At 39.2% G+C, this 20,241-nt stretch overlaps 1 protein-coding gene across 6 annotated transcripts in view; it reads right to left on the minus strand.

Moving 5' to 3' along the window:
- The window catches only part of qkia (QKI, KH domain containing, RNA binding a), an 87,956-nt gene that overhangs the window by 45,598 nt on the left and 22,117 nt on the right, over window positions 1-20,241 (minus strand). For all 6 annotated transcript variants that reach the window (XM_032547934.1, XM_032547931.1, XM_032547935.1 and 3 more), the window contains exon 2: window positions 11,057-11,199. In XM_032547934.1, the coding sequence (XP_032403825.1) occupies window positions 11,057-11,199 (143 nt within the window). The remainder of the gene's footprint in view (window positions 1-11,056; window positions 11,200-20,241) is intronic.

Genomic DNA, 20,241 nt, shown 5'->3' on the forward strand with positions numbered 1-20,241 from the left:
GCTGTAAAAACCTGAAAGTACTGCAGAGCACATTCAATGTCCTGCTCTTTGCACAGCTCAGAGTCACTAATATCTCCGTACAAGTGATGGCAGAAAGTGTTCACAGGGACATAAATGTTGATGAGAATCGCTTCCGACAGACAGCAGCGGCCTGATGGAGGGAAGAAGAGAGACGTGGAGAGAGGCCAGGCCGGGTGAGCTGACCCTCTTCTGCCGAGGACAGCAGCTAAATATTTGAGGACCAACACTGCCGGCACGTTCCCAGTCTACAGGGTCTTCAGCTCCATCTGTGTGGATCACACTGACTGTGTGTGTGAGCAGGTGTTGTGTCTGGCAAAGCTGTCAATTAGCAACATAAGATGTAACGGCTACATTTCAGGACAATGTATCCCAAAACAATATGGAGATGTAGTCAGTAGCACTGGCTCAAAAGTCCCCCAATCAGGATTAAAATAATGGCCACTGATGGGTGAAATAAATAACACTGATTATATTCTTCATAGGACTCATTGCAGGGTGGGATAGAGTTTGTCCTTGACGTTGATGATGTGCAAAAAAGAGATTTAAGAAAATCCAACAATGGGAAAATTGCATAATGTGTAATGGCTACACAACTGAACAGAACATCTCTGAAACCTGTAGCTCCTGTAGGAGGTTCTGTTTAAAAAGCTCGAAGTAAAGCAGAGAGGTGAACCGGCAACAGGGTTATTGATGGACAAGGTTCAGATCCAAGAAACTGAATATTCACACCAGCCCCGTTTAGTCTGCTTTAATTAAACTCTAGTTTTTTTGTCTAGAAAGTCCTGATTCATTTGGGGAGGTGTGAATGTGTAATCAAACTTATATGTCGACCAAAAAAGCAATCCGCCTAAAAACCTAGGTCTCGGTTGGTTTGAAGTGAACTTGGAAGTGATTCAGATGGATATGTAACCAGAGACAGCTTCAAGCGCACGGCATTCTGGGTAAACAACCATAACAAACAGTCAAGTCAATCGAACAAAAAGGTTGTTCAAAGAGTTTGGATCATTTGACACCAGTGCATTGTGAAAACCAACCACGTCAGCTGAAAATGTAACAACTGTTGCAACTGAGTCTACTGGACTGTCAGGTGTGAAAACATCCCATCTAATTCTCTTGTCATAAGATGGGAGACAAAGTTCTTTTTCAGAAATATCAACGTCCCATGTAAGAAAATGTATCCATTCTCTTTTTGAAAATGTTTTATGTTTTTATTTTTAAAGCCTAAAAATAGAAATAAATTGGTGGTTCTTTAAAAATGACTACAGTAGATATTGTGGCTCTAAATGAGTTTCAATGGGGGAAAAATGGGTCTATGGATGATAGACTATACTTCAATCTAAATCTACTAAATCTGAGTCTCCATTCCTTTTCCAAGTGTCAAGTTATCTATAACAGCCTGCCATACTAAGGGTAAAATATACATTTATTCTAAAGGCTTTAGATAGTGGAAACAATTATTTTACTAAAAAACTCAAATCTAGCACATTCACACAGCTGTGTACATACAAAGCCCCCTTCAAGACAAAGGCTCAGTCTGACATTAAAGGGCTTTTGTTTGGCCATAGTTATCACTGCTCCACAGGCGGGTTATGTTGTGACCATCTCCCCTGTGTGTGTGTGTGTGTGTGTGGGGGGTGGGGGGCGGTTGGTGAAACACAAAGTACAGAGTGAACTCTTGTAGACGTCCTCAACACCTACAGCTGATGGTCGTAGAAGTTTCTGTGCACAGATTTCTACTTTTGGCATTTTTCTTCCACAGATGCGAGCGAACAAAAGAGAGACGACAGCAGCTCCATGAACAATGGTCACAACAATTGTGTCTTTGACTGCGTTTGTTTGTGGTAGTGGGGAGACAGGAAATGAGATCATGCTGAGGGCTCTGGCTGTGTACGCGGAAGGCTTATCGAAGAGCGGGGCGAGGCCGGCACCAGAATACCAATCGTGTATTAGCCAGTCGGGCTTATGGAAATAGGACGGAGTTCATTCAGTGCATCGCATCAAAGTAAGGTGGAACGGCGGTGCACCAGGTTCCATCATCCTGCTCAATCTCTCAATTTCTCTACATCTTCTCACTTACCCTGAACTTATCATACCAATCATTTTAACATTGCACTGCTCTGCAGTTCCTCAGGCTTCTGTTGAGTCTTGTTTCAAGTAAGTATTTTGGAATTTACAGTGGAACTAACTTGCATAACACCCTCCAACATCTTCCTTTCTACATCCATTCATAGCTCCTGGTGACTACACAGGCTTCCCTTTCCTCTTTCGCTTACAAAACAGGATCTTGCCTTTCCTGATGTGCTTATCTCTCATCCTCCTGTGTTTAATGCTCTCTAAATGCACAAATCAATCTTTTTTTTTTTTACCACACACAACCCCTCTGGCCACCAGCTGGCTTCATCCCTTTAAATCACTGGTTCATCTTTAGGCTGGAATATTTACTCTCAGTTTGTTGACAAGGTCCCACAACCACAATCCTATTTACTAGAAATGTAGAGAAGTCAGCTGGAGACTGAGTTTGGTTGATTTTCAGCTTGATCGACGCAGATCGTTGATCAGCTGGTTGAAAACTACAAATGCACCATACCTAAGACTAAGAGCTAACAACTTTTGCTAACAACGCTCCTGTGAAAAAGATGCTAACCTGCTGGGAAAAACACTCAAAGTTTGTAATTTTCAGCAGCAGTGAGGTGTTAAAAAATGAATCCACAGGAAGCACAAAGAGTGAAAATAGCCATTCGAAGGAAACAGTGTTAGCTGTTCAGAGAGTTAAGAGTGCAGCAGACAACAGGAAGGGAATTCAAGGTAACTGTTAACCAGCTCAAAGGGAGATCAGGGGTGTTACAAATCAAGCTGATCATGCAAAATACTAATAAGATGTTAAAGACAGTTGAAAGTGTTGCCTTTGCTGACTAGGTTTTGAAATGTCAGTGAAACCCTTGAAGAACTGCAGAACCCCTCTCACGCAGTGGGACATCACCATCAATGTAAACAACTGACAGATAATTGACAGGCTCCTGTACAGTTACCATAAATGAAGAAGTGATTTGAGAATAAATCACAACTAACAGTCAATTAACACCAAGTTAGAAAAAGCTGTGATGTGACTAAATTGATTTTGGTGCTCTGGAGGTGAGTAGGTAATTTTTTAATGTTCAATGTTTGTGCAAATTAAAGTTAAAGTCTTTAGTTTTAAAGACTTTAACTTGATTTTTAAAGTCAATTAATTTGACTTTAATTAAAATTAAAGTCAAATTCAAACATGGAATTTGACTTTGCTCTCAGTATGGAAGCTTGAAATATAAATGTATGAAAAAAGCAAAATAAGATAAGGTTGAATTAGAGAAATATGCATGGCATTAATCAGAGTTCATCAGAGACACAGCCTGAGGGAAGAAACTGTTTTAGCAAATAGTGCAAGTCTGTGGGCAAAAATCCAATCAATTTGTGTCCCAGCATGTGTGGGGTCTACAGAAATGTTGGAAGTCATTTTCAGGACTCCAGATCATGTATAACATTTAAAACAAAATATGTCATAACTGTGTTCCACAATATGGAGGATTTCCTTGTATTCGTAGTTTTTAATTGCCAATAGAGACAAAGACAGTCTTGTATCTTTAGGCTGTTTTTGAGAAATCATAGTTTTATATTAGACTTTATTGTTAAAAGTTAAATGTTTAATTATCTTTATTGTCCATCCAATCAAAACTACTTGGAGATGTGAGGCAGCAGCCATTTTATTTAGGATGTCTCACAAGGAACTAGAGTGGTAAAGAAGTGAAAATTAAGGATTCAAGTGGTGACATGTTCACCTCAAAACCCTGCAGGAGTTAAATCTCTCTCTAATCAACATACCTGGTGTGCTGCTCCTAATCTATAGCTCTATTTGTGGATTCTGTTGAAGTTTATTTTAGGGTTACAATCCGGATGGAAATGCAAAAGACGGAGAATAAAAGGAGTGACGCTCATTTGAATTATCCATCCATCCATCTTAGTGCATCAGTTCGAGTAATACGTTTTTATTCGTACCCCAGTGGTCACATTATTATCATCAAACCACAGGGAATAAATCCTCGCCAATCATTTCCCTTCTTTAATTATTCAGAGGTGCCACTGTTGTATTGGTCTCAGGAATCCTCCTATCAGTGGGATCTGGCATGTGAACGCTGTATCCGATACTGCAGATAAAAGCCGACACCGTGTCCCCAGTGACACTTGTGATCCGTGTGTGGTCAACCTGTTTCCTTCGTCCTTCCTCCTCGTTTTTCCTACATCTCTGCCTCTCAGCTTAATGATGCACAGACAGACGGGGTGAGGAAGCACAGAGGACTGTTCGCTTACAGTATCAAAGCACCGGTACGCACGCTGCTGTTGGAGGTGTTCCCATTAATGCCCTGAAAGTTTATACTGTTGTCATTTATCAAGTTAACTGGCTTCAAAAGAAAAAAAACTAAATTATCCTTGTTTAAGTTATTATTATAATTACTTATCAAATAGGTAAGTAGAAAGCCATCAGTTCATTAAATATTGTCTCCATCCATAATTGCTGGATAGCTGCAGTTAGTAAAATCCTCTAACCTACCACTCTGAAGTGAGTTGAGGTGAGTGTTTCGGCACGTTGCCAGCGCTGGTAATGACTTAAGGGGGTCAGGAAGATATCAGAAGCTGGCATGATAAGTGATGACACCCTCATGGGAACAACTTTAATGACTTTTCTTGTCCAAGGGAAAATGGACCAGGAAAGTCCGCACAGTTTTACTGCAGAGAAACAGAGTCGAGATTTTCTCTCTGCAAACTATTAAAAGTCTTTAATTCTCAAAACGTGAAACACTACAGCACCGCACAATGATTCAAAGTGATCCATCACTACCTTTTCACACACACTTTAGGTTTCACCTGTTCTGATGACAAATTGTTAAAGATGCCCTCTGAGATTAGCTGCAAACCAGAAGCAAACAATTTTCAGCTTGATCTGCCCTCAGAAACTTAAAATCTGATCAGTTTCCTGTCAGCGAATGCACCACACCAACAGGCCACACTCACAACACTCTTCAGTGTGGATATTGAGTGAAGATGAATAAAAGTTAGCCAGGTGGATAAAATGAAGAGTTAAGAAGTTATTTTAAAGAAATGCCAAAGGAGATAAAAGGGAAGTTTAATGGATGCAGAGAGATTTCAAACCATCTCTTCCATCTATCATTTTAATCACCAGAAATCATTCCTGCCCACAACATCACCATCTACAACAACTATTTTAAGATACTCAGATGACACAAGTTACGGCGACATTTAATTTCCCTTCAGGTTAAATGAAAGTGTTTTTGAATTGAATCAATAAATATGTAAGGTTAATGTTCAAAAGCTGTTGAATCAAATCTTTGTTCAAGCTGTACGGCTAACAAAAGTTTAGCCGATCTTTTGTTGTCTAAAACAACAAAGCAGACAGATACTGGGTCTGTTGTTTAATGAACAAAACTGATTTAAAATCCAACATTGATTATTGTCCCTGAGTAATAAAAGCCAATTATAAAAATATGCAGATGTCTTCAAGGCTATTTAGTTCAGAGACGACGGTTGGGCCACAGGAGGGAAGACTGGGGCTTAAAGAGGTCTCATTAGAAAGGTAAACAAGCTCAAGTGACATAACTCGCTGAATGTGGGAAAACATCAAAAGTTGATGTTTTTACACTCCACACTGTGAGAACCAGCTACTTCTAGCGCTCACAAGCTTGAAGGCATTCTAGAGTTCAGACGGTGCTGTTGACCAGTTAACTCAGAGTCCAGTTTCACACAGTCAGCACAGCAGAGGTGATTTCCACAATCGTGTGTGTTTGCAGCCAGCAGCTGACCAGTCCTCCTGCTCACCACTGCGTTCTGCTTCAACAAACATAAATACCAAGCAGGGGACTAGAGCAGAAACAGACATGCGATCAAAAGACCTACGACACATGCGATCAGACGCCTGAAGGTCAGTGGAAATGACACGCGGAGCTGCCAGTCAGTTGCCTGGCGATGTGCATGTGCTTGCTTGGAGAGCAGCCCAGCCATAGATACGGTTTAATTGAAGGTTGAAGTTATCAGATAGCATGCGACTCGGCTGTCAGTCAAGATGCAGTCACCGCGGTGGCGCTTGACAGTGTTCTGCACCGCTGACGACATCAGGAAATGGCTGACTTTCAAGAATGGTGAGGGGGCGGTTAGACAGACAGAATGATGGCGATAAGTCATACTCACAAACACATTAGCAGACTGATGTGGAGGGAGGTGGAGTGGGGGACACAAAATCAGAGGAGGGACACGCTTAAGGGAATTAGAGCAGAGGTGGGCTGGCAAGGAGAGTTATTCTGGTAGAGTCAACATAGGAACCAGGCACCAGGACAATCTAATTATCTAGAGAAACCTGGACCTGGCACATGCAGCCGGGTAGCAGGAGGTCTGGTGAGTGGGTGGGACCTTAGCCTAAAGAGATGGCAAATCGTTAGAAGAGTTTTGTTTTTAAATCTGAGGAAAAAGTGAGCAGAAGTGCTCCAAAAAAATGAGGGGAGAAAAACATCAACGCTGCCAAATCTTCTACAGCAGATGACGTGATGCCAAATCAGAGAACATCATTATCTGCTTTCATTGGAGAATCTGGAAGTCAGGAAGATGTGAACCTTTGGATATTTTTAAGAATTGTGCAATTTGGGAAATGAGCTTGAAAGTTTTGAGTCTTCAGCAGGGTCTCTTCTCCTTTAGCAGCAGACACAAAGTGACAGATTTCCCTTTCTTTGTTATTCATTTATTTTCTCTCTCCCTTTTTGCATCATCCACTCCCTTACCTTGCATCTAATTAGATACGCTCTTTATCCTTCCTAAAAATACAAATGGGATATGAAGACATCGTGACTCACTTTGTTCAGACTTCTTAAATCTCAGAACATGACAAGCTCAGCTCTTGAGGAAGTCCGCTAAACATTTTTCCACTGGTTGTCTGCAATACCCAGTTTTTTACTCCAGCTACAGTTTTTATAAGTTCCAGCAGTTGCATTTAAAGCTGCAGCTTATTAGGCAAACATGTAAATATAATAATTTTGCAGAATATTAAGACAGATCAGTATTTTTATGGATATCACAAGCAGTTAAGAGTTCATCCAACTATCAACATATATATCTGGGGTGCAAACCATGAATGTTACACAATATTAGGAAGTGATGTGCTGGTTGGAGGTGGAGGAGGGAATGCATTTTTCAACATCGAGATGCAGATATGGAGAAGTCAGACTAAATTAAACCTTATGTTAAAGTTAAACTATGACCTCATTTGAAGGAAAGCAGAAGGTGTGAGAGCGGTGAATGAGAGTCACATGGCTCTAAATATAAATGAGCTGTAAGAATGTAGCATAGATGAGGAGGTTATCTTAGACTCATTATGTAGAAGTTCAGATTTAGTAACCAGTGTGCAAAGACCACTGGTGGTACAGATGTTTCTGATGCTTATTCTGTGATTTTTTGTCTAAAATATTTAATCTCAGAGTATGTTTGTGTACGACAGCGGTCTGCGACCTTTACAAGCTAAAGAGCCATGTTTGTCCTCAGTCCAGTTAAATAAGCCTCGTTTAGAGTTAGACCTCGTTTAGACCTTTTCAAAAAGATAAAATAAAAATCTACTACAAGAAATTTGTCTTAAAAAAAAAAAAACACAGTTTGTGTATCTATTTTTAGATTTTAAAATAAAGAAAAACACAAAACCTTTATAAAAAAACAGATGAATTTACTTTTATGGGATGTTAATATTTTTGGAAAATATTAACATGCTGTAGTTGGAAAAATACTGCTTGCAGATTTTGTTTCTCCATGCCATTCTTTAGTAATTTTCTCTATTCGTTCCTTATAGGAACATGCTGTAGATAAAAAAACATGCTGTAGATATTAGACCTAGAAAATATTACTGGTTATTTTGCGTCATTCTTTTGTGAAAATTCAATGCAATTACTGACAAAAAAAACCCCGCTAAAACAAATATTTGTTACAGTATGTACATTTAAGAGTAATTGTTACTTCTTTATCAAGCGAGGTGGGTGGGTGATCTGGGGATGCGGTGACATCAATAACCGATTTATTACAACATTGAAGCATATTAAATCATAATTGAATCCTGATTCCCAGACGTGGTGATGGTGATGTAGTTAAATATTATGATAGAAATGCAGTTTTTGTCCACTCCTCTGTTTCTCATCCATCATCAACACTTCATACTCTCTCTCTGACCTTTAGTATCTGAAGCGCCGTCGTCTGTGTCAAGTGAGGGAAACTAACCGAGAGAACAAGCTAAACCTTCCTGACACTTAGAAAAGATGAGACAAATAAAGCATCCAAGCAGCCCTTTGGGATAATCACACCGATGCTGTGGTGACTTTAAATCTGCTAATTATCTAGGAGCTCTGACTGCATTACAGTTTTCTTAATTGTTGGGGGGGTTTCTCTCACCATGCAAAACTAGTTTCACAGAAAGTAGGCTTTACTTCATTCAGCTCGGCGGCTGGCAGCTCCTGCCTGGCATTTACAGTTTTCCGTCTCTACTTAGAAATCTCACAAGGTTGGAGGTTATATGCAGACGCAGGAGAGCTAAAACAGGAATGAGAAATGTGTGTGTTCCTTTGCTGTGTCATTTTTAGGCTGTGAATCTCCAGAAGTCATCATGACCAAAATGGGGAAACCTAATTAATTTAGTGGCTTACTTGACAGCTTGTTGTAAACACAACTCAGAGTCACCGCCACAATTCTGCACGAAGCTCAGCATCTAGAGTGAGAACGAAGGCCACATAAGGATGCTGCACTTCACACTCTGTAGTGGGAATGATTTAGTTAACGTTGCAGGTGGCAATTATCGTGAGCTTTAACAACAACAAACAAATGTAGTGAAAACCTTTACACAGGGTGTCAGCAAGTTCAATTTGAGACTTTTTAAGACTATTTTAATGCCGCCTTCAATGAGATTTAAGATAGAACAAAAATATAAATATAGGAGATGGCCGAGGTATCTGTTATATTACAATCAAGAATAACAAAAACTGAAGTGTCGAGGTCTGTTTGTGGATCTTGGCTTTGTGCTTCTCACTGCATATAGGTCTACAACCTTAACCAATAGTGCCAGGATTAAAACGTTTTTTTGTTTGTTTTTCTGTTATTTTGTGCACAGAGTGCACCTATGAATAAATAAATGTGTTACAAATAAACATAAATAAATGTTTATTTATGAATAAATAAATAAACATTTATTTATTCATAGGTGCACTATGAATAAATAGTGCACCTATGTCAGCAAGGTGAAAGCAATGAAGATGTCTGCGCAACTCAAATTTTGTTTGACAGAAAAGTCAAGCGAGGAAAAAAAACATACGAGATTAAGTAGCAAAACTTAAGACCCTCAACTTACTCTGTTTTTAAGAATTTAAGACTAAAGATTCGCTGACACCAAGTTTGCAGCAGCCTTAGTTACAGGTTCAAACACCAAGTGGAAACATGTACACAAGTTCACTGTGGAAATTTAGCAGGAAGAAACAATGAAAGATCTGATGTGGAGGACTGACTAAGCCCAAGTTCAGACACTGGAACCCGGTTCTAGTGTCAGCTGCAGCTGAGCTCAGCGTCTTATCAAGTCAGGAGGAAAAAACTCATTCCATGTCCTGCTGGGTTCTGACCTGCTCTATCTACACCATCTCTTCTCATCAACGACGATATCTAAATACATCACACTCTAAAAAAAACATCATGGGGTTTAAAGAGAAACATGGCTCCACAGAAAAAAATATTATTTGTTGTCATCTTCATCTTCAAATAAAGAATAAAGCCGCATGAAAAAGATATTATGTAGTTGTGACACTTGAGCAAAACTGCGATGATGGTATAACTCCATCAGCTTCAGTATCTCAGGTTTTAGAACAGACAAGCAAACAGAATCAAACTACAGGCTCTACCAGCTATTAGAACCAACTATTATCAATTTCTTTGACTCCCAGTGTTACACTGGAAAAGGCTAAATAGTCCACAGCACCAGCAGCTTTACTTTAGGGTTGAAACAATTCCTCGAATGATTCGAGTACCTCGATTATTAAAATTCCTCGAGGAAAATGTATCTGACTCAAAGCTTTGTTAATTTATGTTTTATTATTTAGCGCACCGTGTTCCAGTCGGGACATTATTTGCGTTGTGTGGAGCTCTCACTTGAGTTGTTGACGAAATTAAAGTGTTACCATCATAACATCCAATTTTCAAGTTTGGCCCGTGGGGATTTTATTGATTGATGATAAAGCCCAGGTTTTTCGGGGGACCAATAAGCATCCTTAAAATGATGGGAGAGATGCCTGGAATCCAGCACCCTTTCTCCTCCCGGAGCTGCTGGTTCAAAGTGAACGGTGGGGACGAGCAAGGCGGGAGTATTTGTACAGGTAAGTGGATAGACTGAATATGGCGGGCGGCTGAGTAGTTGATGCTTACAGTGTAAGTGTAGCTTTACGGACGAACCGCACAATAAATTTCATATCATCCCGGTCTGAACAAACGGGTGGAGGAGCGCACCCGCAGTTTATGACTGGTAGATGAGTTTCCGAGTGTGACAAACGAAGGTGCCGTAAATATCCCGTATTGCTTCCCCCGCCCGGTCTTTCGTTTGTCCCCTGGTCTACTGGTCGTGTCTCTCCCTCCCCCCCAGACATTAGGTTTGTTCGTTTGTCTGTCCCCTGGTCTATTTCCTCCTCTAAACCCCCATTTTACGTTCATTATTTCGCCTGCCCCCCACTCGTACCACGCTGATGGAGCCCCCCACTCCAGGCGACATTTCCCGTATTCTCAAACCTAAAGCTTAATAAAGCACAATAAAGGTCATTTCACTTCTATCTAATTTAAATTGGTGTTTACCTACATTTTTGCCCAAGTACACACATCAAAGTAACTATAAATATAAATGTAATATTCTGATATGAAACAAATTTGATCATTTGTTTCAAAGTTTTAACACTGAGAAGAACAAAAAGAGGCTCAGAGTTGCTGAACTTACGTCTGGGTACTCTTTGACAGGCACAAACAGTTTCTCCTGCAGGTGAACGATGGGTCCGATGGGTTCGGGCAGCTCCAGCGGGTGTCTGTCCACAAGGCCGTTCACTGTGTCGCTGTACATATCTTTACGCACTCTGTTGATCTCTGAAACACAATTAAAAAGGAACAAAGATTACTAACAGGGCAATTACATGGTTTTGGTTTTATTTACATAAAGTAAAAATGCTGCCATATTCACTTGACTGGTGTGCAAAAACCTAAAGTGATATGTGAACTCCTGATAAACAGAAATCTAAGGTAAATACACTGAATACACTGAAGCACAGAATAGGATTACATTTGTTAAAGATGTTACAGATAAGGACGACACCATTAGTAAAACATGCACACTTTCACTAGTAGTGAATGTTACCATGACAATATTGGCAGCGATTCACTGACATTTCGCCTAATCTTCCCTTTTCTTTCCATCAAAGATGCACCAATCAGATCTGTTATGCCGAATTACAATTTCCTGCTTTCTAAGAGGTCAGACCTGCTGAATTTTTTACATTTATTTAAAAGGACTGAAACGTCTTTGACCGAGATAATTGTTTTGAATCCAACACAGAAAGAGGGAATTACAAGATTACCTCAGAGTGCATCAAAAGTACAAATTTGTGGTTCTGAAGCATTTAAGTAACTGGGACTAATTTACGTTCCTTCTTGAAGGGAGTCAAGAAGTGACAGTCCAATCAGCTAGTTAAACTGATTCTTTATAAAAAAAAGAGAATGTCAACATGGCAATAAACATAATAGTAGGCCTGTCACAGTGTAACAACAACTTTTGCTGGACTATAAATTGTCCCAGAAGTTACTGTGATAAACGATATCATTTTCAACTACGATAATGGTAACGGTGTTATAATAATCTAAGAACATATTCACAAATATCAATAAACTTTACATTCTGATGAACATTTAACACAGTTGGACAATATTTTAAATATACAAAATAAATTAAATTTAAACTATAAATAAAATGAATTATCAAGTCTCTGTAAACAAAATGTCATTCAAAAAAGGGGCTAGTTGTGACTAAAGCACCGGACTGAAGACTTCTGCCATTCAGTGTTTGGTAGAAAGAGAAAAAGAAAAGAGAAAAACAATAAATAGAAAGTATTGATCTTATTGTATTGCACCCAAGCACTTCCTTTGCGATTGCAATGCAATTTAATATACTGTGCATCTGTACCACAGCAACTGTAAGGGTTAAGACCACTGGTGTTCTCCTCAGAAATCTGAGTGAGATGGAAAATAATAAGACCAGACAGCCCTGTCTAACTAATACACCTCTTCTTACTGAAGCACTCTGTTACACACATGCATGAAAAACCATTTCCAGTTGTTTGGAAGACCAACAACCTCCCAGAACAGAAGAAAAGAGTCAAGACAAAGAAATGTTGCTTTTTTTGAGTGTCCACATGTGTGGAAATGTCACTGAAGACTGACAGCTGCAGTTATGACATACATAAAAAGACAAAAGACTCAGGTTACACAGCAACTTGCCAAGACGCTATTACTGCACAATCACACCGTCACCGAGCGAAAAGAGAGAGAAAAATCGGATCAATAGGCAGAGATCGGAGGCGACAGGTTTGAGAGAGAAACGGCTCAGTGTCTCAGAAGGATTTAAGGAGGATGTTAGGTGTTGTACGCAGCAGGTGTCATCCTGAAACTTTTCCCCTCTAGGAGCTTCTAAATTAACCCAAAGCTAACTATAGTCGCACTAAGCCGAGCCTTCCTGACCGCCAAAGAAATGATGGAAAACCTGAAGCCAGGCCAGACTTGCATTAGATTTTACTGTCATTCTGAAACATATTTGGTGTTTAAAGTTACACAGGGGTCATTTCAGGTCAAGGAGCCACACTTTTCCAGTACACAATTTCCAATGAATGGATTCAAGCAATAGACAGGAAAATAAATCTGATGAAATTTCTGTTGGAAAGAAAAACTATCCTGAAACTGTAAAAAAAAAAAAAAAACACCTGCTAAAGTCATCTCCAGTCTACTTGTATAGCTTCAGAGTGACACTTTTACGAGTCACATGACCTTAGCTCTGCAGGATTCAAAGATAGCCTCAGTCTTTCCATATGATGACTTCCTTCTCCTGGTATCTAACCCAGAAATAAGATTATATCACTTCTACGCAGGAGGCAAGCCACATTATGCCCTACTTTTATCTCTGTAATGGCTATTCAGCTTACAGTTTTGAGAATTACATGTTTTGTCTCTTTAAGTGAACATTTACAGGCCCTGCTACACGCATGTTGTATTGTTGCAAACAGTTAAGAGACAAGATGAGCTAATATTGTGCAGCTTAGATCATTACCGCATTTTAAAAGTTAAATTATTTAGAAGAAAAACACTACGGATCCAAAGTATCTAAGGAGTATTTGTCCTCTGATAAAAGGTGAGAAAAAAGCCTTATTCATATTTGACAATGCAACCCAACAAACACCAGTAGCAATCCCACCTCTTCCAAATTGTTATTTCCTCTTGCTGAAATGCCACATTAACATAAGGGGGCTGAACCGGGCCATCAACGGAGACGTGCGGCATTTGACAACCTCTAATTTTAGTGCTGCAACTCTTTTCTGAAGCACTGCATTCACCTAAAAATTACCCCCTGCTTTACAAGGCCGACAAAAATAATTTATACATCTGTCCACCCCGGCAGAAAGCCTCATAAGTGTGGAGACATGGGTTTTAAGTGTGGATCACCAACTTGAGTGAGAGGGGCGGTGTTAAAGGAGGAAGGAATAAACAAAAGAAGGAGAAAATAAATTGGGCTGTCAGAAAAGGACTTTCATTGAACTCTGCTACGAGCAGAGTCGTCTCCGGTGTCTGCTAACAGATTGAGTTAAGCAGAGCTCCGTTTTCCTCAGAACCATGAAGACATGTGCCACTCTGGACCGACAAGTTTCAGCAAGTTAAAACACATCCACATCTTGTTCTGCATACTTCATTGCCATTAACACACATTGGACACATTGTGCTGCAGTTTGCCAAAGCAGGACGGATTAATGGACTTCAACTGCCACTTGAAGTCCATTGTGCAGGAATTGGTGATCAGTACCATAAACCTTTGGTGTTGCTTCTTATAATTTACAGGTTCTCGCAACAGAAAACTACATTTAAAAAAGGATGACCAATGGTTAAAGGATTAGACACCCACCAAAATAACCATCCCATGTAGTCTTAATAAATACATGCTAGGAAGGAAGTTAAAGGAACTTTGTAGTGTCTTCATTGGTTAGTGTTTTAAAGTGACTTCATAAGGGTTTTTGAAACCAAATGGAACAATTTGTGTTATTTCTGTTTTTATTTCCATCTTCCTGGATCAAATTTGTGAATTTCATGCTAACATTTTCCACTAGGCGAAGATATTTTTGATGTATTACAAATCAATTTGCATAAATATTAGACTTGGAGCTTCTATTAGTGTCCGCTATATTGGTGTCCACTGCATGTATTAATGCATATTTAGTGTTTCAACTATTAAACCAAGCAGTCCAAAGCATTTGAGAAGGAGTCTCAAGTATTAACTTATTTTATCTATTTGTGGTGTGGCTGTGGTCCCCAAATCAACTTTCAACTTGGTGATTCTTTTTGTCTAAAACAAAGAGACTTTTATAGCTAAAACTGGCATTGGAGGTGTTTAAAGCAGTGTTTAAGTATTATCTGGCATCAACTTTTTGTTCCAGTATTTTTTTTTCCATTTCTCACCATATATAACAGATATTTTCTTGACAATTTTGTATCAAAGGGAAACAGGTGGAGCACAAAATGAAAGGATCCAGAGAGCTAAATATGAAATAAAATTAAACTAAAGACAAAACATCAACCTTCATCATTATTATAGGGTGTGTGGAAGGTCGATCAGATCAAAAAAGTAAAACTTAAAGCCAGAGCGGAGTGATTCAGGCTTAGATGTGCCTCCAGACTCTAACAGCTCCTTTCTGCCTTGATAAAAGTTAAAACATGTCTCACTTTATCCATCTCTTTTTGTTTCGCTCAGTTTCTGCGGTTGTCAAACTCTGAAGAGAAAAGGAAAATGTTACAGACAGTGCCTGCATATCTATCTGCCCTTTGTCAGGAAAAGAAATGATTTCTCCTCATCTTCTGTTATCTTGTTCCCAGGGAGAAAGAGGGGAGGATGACAGGTGGAGGGGTCCGAGGTCTGACAGCAGGATACTTCAAGGGAGAAACTTTACTCACAACCTCAAAAAACCAAGTGCTATATTAAAAAACAATGGACAAGTCCAGGAGGAGCTGCTGTAATCAGGTTAAAGACAGGTGAACATCACACAATGAGAGCTGCTCCATAGGAGAATGGGAACAGGTCCGTTAAGAGGCCAAAAATAGACGTGCTCTGTAACTGCTTTGTCCTCGGCGCGTGGGCTCAGAGCCAACCATCCCCTGACCAAGCAGCGCACCTCTGTCCGCACGCAAAGCAGAGAAAAGGAGAGCAGAGCACCAGAGCAAAGGAGCGTAATGGCCAAATAATCGATGCTGTCCACTTTACAAGAGAAAAGCTGCTTTGGTTGCCTTGTGATGCCTGGTATTAGGCTGATAAAATCTGGCACCTGAAACAGATCCGATTCCAACACCAATTAATCTGTAAACCAAAATGATCAAATGTTCAGAGTCCTGCAGATAGTTTGAAAGTCTTCTTTCATGGGGTGATTTAAGATCAAAAACTGTTCAGACGCCTGCACGTCACTTTGCTTCAGCCATCGTTTCCACTGGGGAGGAGAACTTCTACAAAGCTGAGGTAACGTAATGAGATTCCCTCCAAAAAAAAGAAGCTACTGCAATCATAAAGGCACCTAAATGTGGCGGTGGTGAGTAAAACAAGACTCTCTGGAGAAACACGCTTTTTCACTTTAAAGCTGAGCACTTTAGCCATCACAAAGCCTGGTTACCCTTTGCAAACTGAAAGGATTTGGGTGTTTAATGCATTCCTGGCCTTTATTCACGGCGCAGACAACTTTATCCAAGATGACACTCCGCCTCAGCCGTTTAGGGTTCTGACAGGACAAGCATATAGGAGAGGGGGTGAGCTTTTAAAGTGGAAGTCTACTGTGCATTTGGGGGGAGACTGAAACTTAAAAGTGTCTGCATTTCTAGGTTTTATCAACAACTCACAGCCCATCTTTCCTCGCTCTCTGTCTCTGTCTGCAGCTGCACAATCCCTTGATATTCATACTTAAAATTATTCATGTTCCTTCAATGACTTTGCTGTGCTCACAACATAGTTAAGCACAGTTTGTCCTTCATTCTTAAAATTAAAAATAAGTATAAGTTATGAAATATGCTGCAGCAACCAATAGATGTGAACCAGTTTTATAATTCTGATAAGTCCAATTCCAGTCCCGAACATTCTGGATCAGGGAACATTGGCGATCTTTTGGAAACTACATGGGTCATGGTCTCTAAACTTCAGAATGCCACTTCTAATCATTTCTGTGTGTTTTGAAATACAAAATGTTGTGACAACAGAGCTGTGTAACAAACTTCCCTCTCACACACACTACAACAGCAATCAATCAAATACATGACAGAAAATCAGTCTTTTTGTCAAAAAGTTATTTTGTGGATCTTGTTGAAAGAAAACAATGTTATATTTTGCAATTATTTTCAAAAGTGCCAAAAAATGGTAGCTGTATTGAGTGAGCTATATTGTGTCATGGAGATATGCTATTGTTTTCAGTAGAGGTTTATTAGTACAGATACTGTATGTCTGTAGAGTAACTGGCAGTATATGGCTCTATAGAGAAAAAGACAGCTATGTAACTTTGGTCTGCTTTTTGAAAACCTCTGTTTAAGAGAAACCTTTACTAAGACGGTTTATCATTTTATCCAGATACAGTGGACCCCAGCCTTTTTGCAGTTCACTATTCACTGATTTTTCTGGGAAATTTGACTCCAAGGAAAAGTCATTCATTAGCGGCTTGTTTCATAGGGCATTTCTAAAATATGTGAAAGAACATCTAGCTTGGGAATCAGAAATACCTAGACGCAATGCTGCTTGAAATGCTATTGGCTGGCGTTTCCAAAGCAGCCAATCCAGGAGCAGCATTTATTTTCCTTTGCAGAAAAAAGGAAGACTGAGAATGTTTAGCTTCTGTAGTACAGAAGTGCCAAGATAATTTCCACTGTATTAATGGATATTAATGTATATTTGGTGTTTGGACTACTGAAACATGTTTTTAAAAGGTGTCTCAACTATTTGTGGATTTTAGCAACCAGTGGTCAGCTGTGGTTCCTAACCCTCATGGATACTGAAGGTCCACTCTATATTGTTGTTATATTTAGTTGTTGAAGCAAAAAAAATGGCAATTATCCATCTGGGCAGGACATGGCTTTACAAATCTATATTAACCATCTGGATTTTCCTTCCCACTGTTAACCACAGACTAAACTAATGATCCTGTCAATCTGTGACTTTGTACATAATACTTAACTAAACCACAATAAATAACATCTGTAATGCACTGTTTCACAACCAATCCAGCCTAATGAAGGCTGTGAAATAGCCTTAGTCAAGCTGTGAAGATTGTTAAATCAAACATCAAAACTCATTTTGAAATGCATAATCCAAATAGGCGCTGCTTTCAATAATTCATCACAGCCTACCAGTTTCTAACTGGTGAATCCGTCTTGTCTATCCTCCGTATGCATGAGAAAGTAACCTGGAGCACAGTTCTAACTCTGTTATAAAACAGTGACTGGAAAATAGAAAGAATGTAATATAGCAAGGCTGAACTTTGGACACAGAAAAGGGACTGGGGATTTCATCACAAATTCTTTTGGGACTCTGAAACTGCTGCTTCAGGCATTTTGCTTTCGCAAAGCAACAGAAGAAATTTTCCACAACGGGAACGAAACTCTTCAAAACCTGTGAGTCAAGTCATACAAAACTGTAACATATGTAGGCACATCCTGAGAACTAAAAGCAGATAGCAACCAAGCTGGAATATGAGAAGCTGGAGTTGGAGTTTGGACTCAAACAAATAAATATTGATTTTATTTTTCCTGTTCCTAGAGCTACAGTACACTGTGGGGTTCACAGTGCACTGCTGCCACTGGGCTCTTAAAGTGTATGGGTCCAGATTGGATCACATTGTGCTTGAATTGTGTTTCACTTTTAGTTAATCTGTATAACCAGCAGAAATATGATTCAACCTTAAATACAAACACAAACTTAGCCACTCAAAATTAGGGATGCACCACTTTTTTATAACGATAAAAATACCTGAAGCTTAGTATCGACCGATCTCAGTCCAATGCAGAAATTACTGAGTGAACTTAAACGTTTCTATTTTTAAAAACAGACTATAAATGTACTGAATAAAAAAACTTATTTGATAACTGCACCAGTACAGAACACTTACAAAGCATGGAATTAGACTGAATAAATCTGCTCTTATCAACGATGTAGAATATCTAGAAATTTTTTAACCAACAACTAGATGATATAAAAGCACTTTTAACAGTATTCTTAGCTAGAGAGGAATATGTATCGAACAACATTTGTGGTCATTTGGACACTAGTTTGGCTGCATTCATAACAAAACTAATTAGTATAACTCATTCATAAGAGGTCAAACTTTTAACGACAGCCTTTTGTTATTGTTAAAAGCCTTAGCTTTAAAGCCAGACATTATTCCAATATATTCACAGACCGTCTAGGAAAGCCACTGAAAACAAGTCTTCAGTGGCTTTAGGAGGAAAGAGACACACTTTTATCCCAAAGAGTAGACTTTGTCTCAATATTTTTTATTAAAGCAGGTAAAGTGACAGTGTTCAGGATCAGGTTAGGCCACAAAGTATGGAACTGACCTAAGAAGGCTTCTGGACTCCTCTGTCTGAGTCAGGTAAAAAATAAACACACACCAGCACATGGGTAGATAGAAAATCAGTATAGGAGTTATTTATCCACACAAATTGAGGACAGGCTTTGCCTTCTAGAAAACTGCTTACACACTGTAACAGAAACACAACCTTTCTGAAGCAAACCGTGTGGCTAAAAATGCTGGCTTTAAGTGTGCACATGAACATATATACATAACTCAGCCAACTCCATCCTTGAAAGCAGCACGTTCTGCTCTGTGATCCTCAATAATGAGCTGCAGCTGCTGAAAATAACAACACAGCCTAGAAAACAACTACAGCCAACACCGTCCTGGACAGTGTCCCCGCAAAAACTTCAAGTATACACACAAGACTAAAAAAACAAACACCTAACTCCTAACTAAACATTAAAACACCCACACACATGAGCTAATGAGCCTGTGTGCGTTTGTAGGCAAGGCTCCCCCGAGAGCATATACCCACAAAAATAACAGAGGGAGGAGGAAGACTGCCTGGGAGAAAAAGCTGTTAAACAAATACAGGAGGAAGTTCCACTAGCTTGCGTTACTAGCCACCGGTTCATGTTCAAGTTACAGATTGAGAGATTTAAAACAGAACGGCATAGCTGCTCAGAGACAAAAGAGCTCTAATAATCCAGATTATTATAACCAAACAAATACCTAAACTGCATGCATGGTTCCCCATAAACAATACTGAAGTTTGAAGACATAGGAGAAAGACTAGTATGTTTTACAACCAGTTTACATTACATATCCATTCTCTAATTTCAATACTTAAATTCCTAATTTTCTTTCAAAATCTTTTATTATCTCTGAAAATATTAACTTTAAGCTGCTTTAAACTTTAGATTCATATTCATCTTAAACTACCACAGAACCAAGGTAGTGATTGAATAGCAGTAACGCCTCTTGATGCATAATCTATGCATACCAAGCAGTTAACTGGAAGTACTTTGCTGCCATCTAGTGTTCAGAGTTATGTCCAGCTGTGCTTAAATCCGGTAATTTGCATATTTAATAATTAACCCTAACTTGTTGGGTTTGTGTAATATTGAAAATAATCTACATTTAAAAACATTAATAATTTAGTATTTTATATAATGAAACAAATTCAGACAATGAGGGGTTAAATAAAAAAAGAAAAGAAAAAACAGTGTTCTATTTCAAAATTCACAAACTTTGGTACTGACTGGAGAATCCTACCAGAAATGGAGCACTGTTCTGGATAGTTTGCATTTTAAATCTGTTTATATTAAGAAAAACCCGA

This window comes from Xiphophorus hellerii, chromosome 19 (assembly GCF_003331165.1).
Source record: "Xiphophorus hellerii strain 12219 chromosome 19, Xiphophorus_hellerii-4.1, whole genome shotgun sequence".
Lineage (NCBI taxonomy): Eukaryota > Metazoa > Chordata > Actinopteri > Cyprinodontiformes > Poeciliidae > Xiphophorus > Xiphophorus hellerii.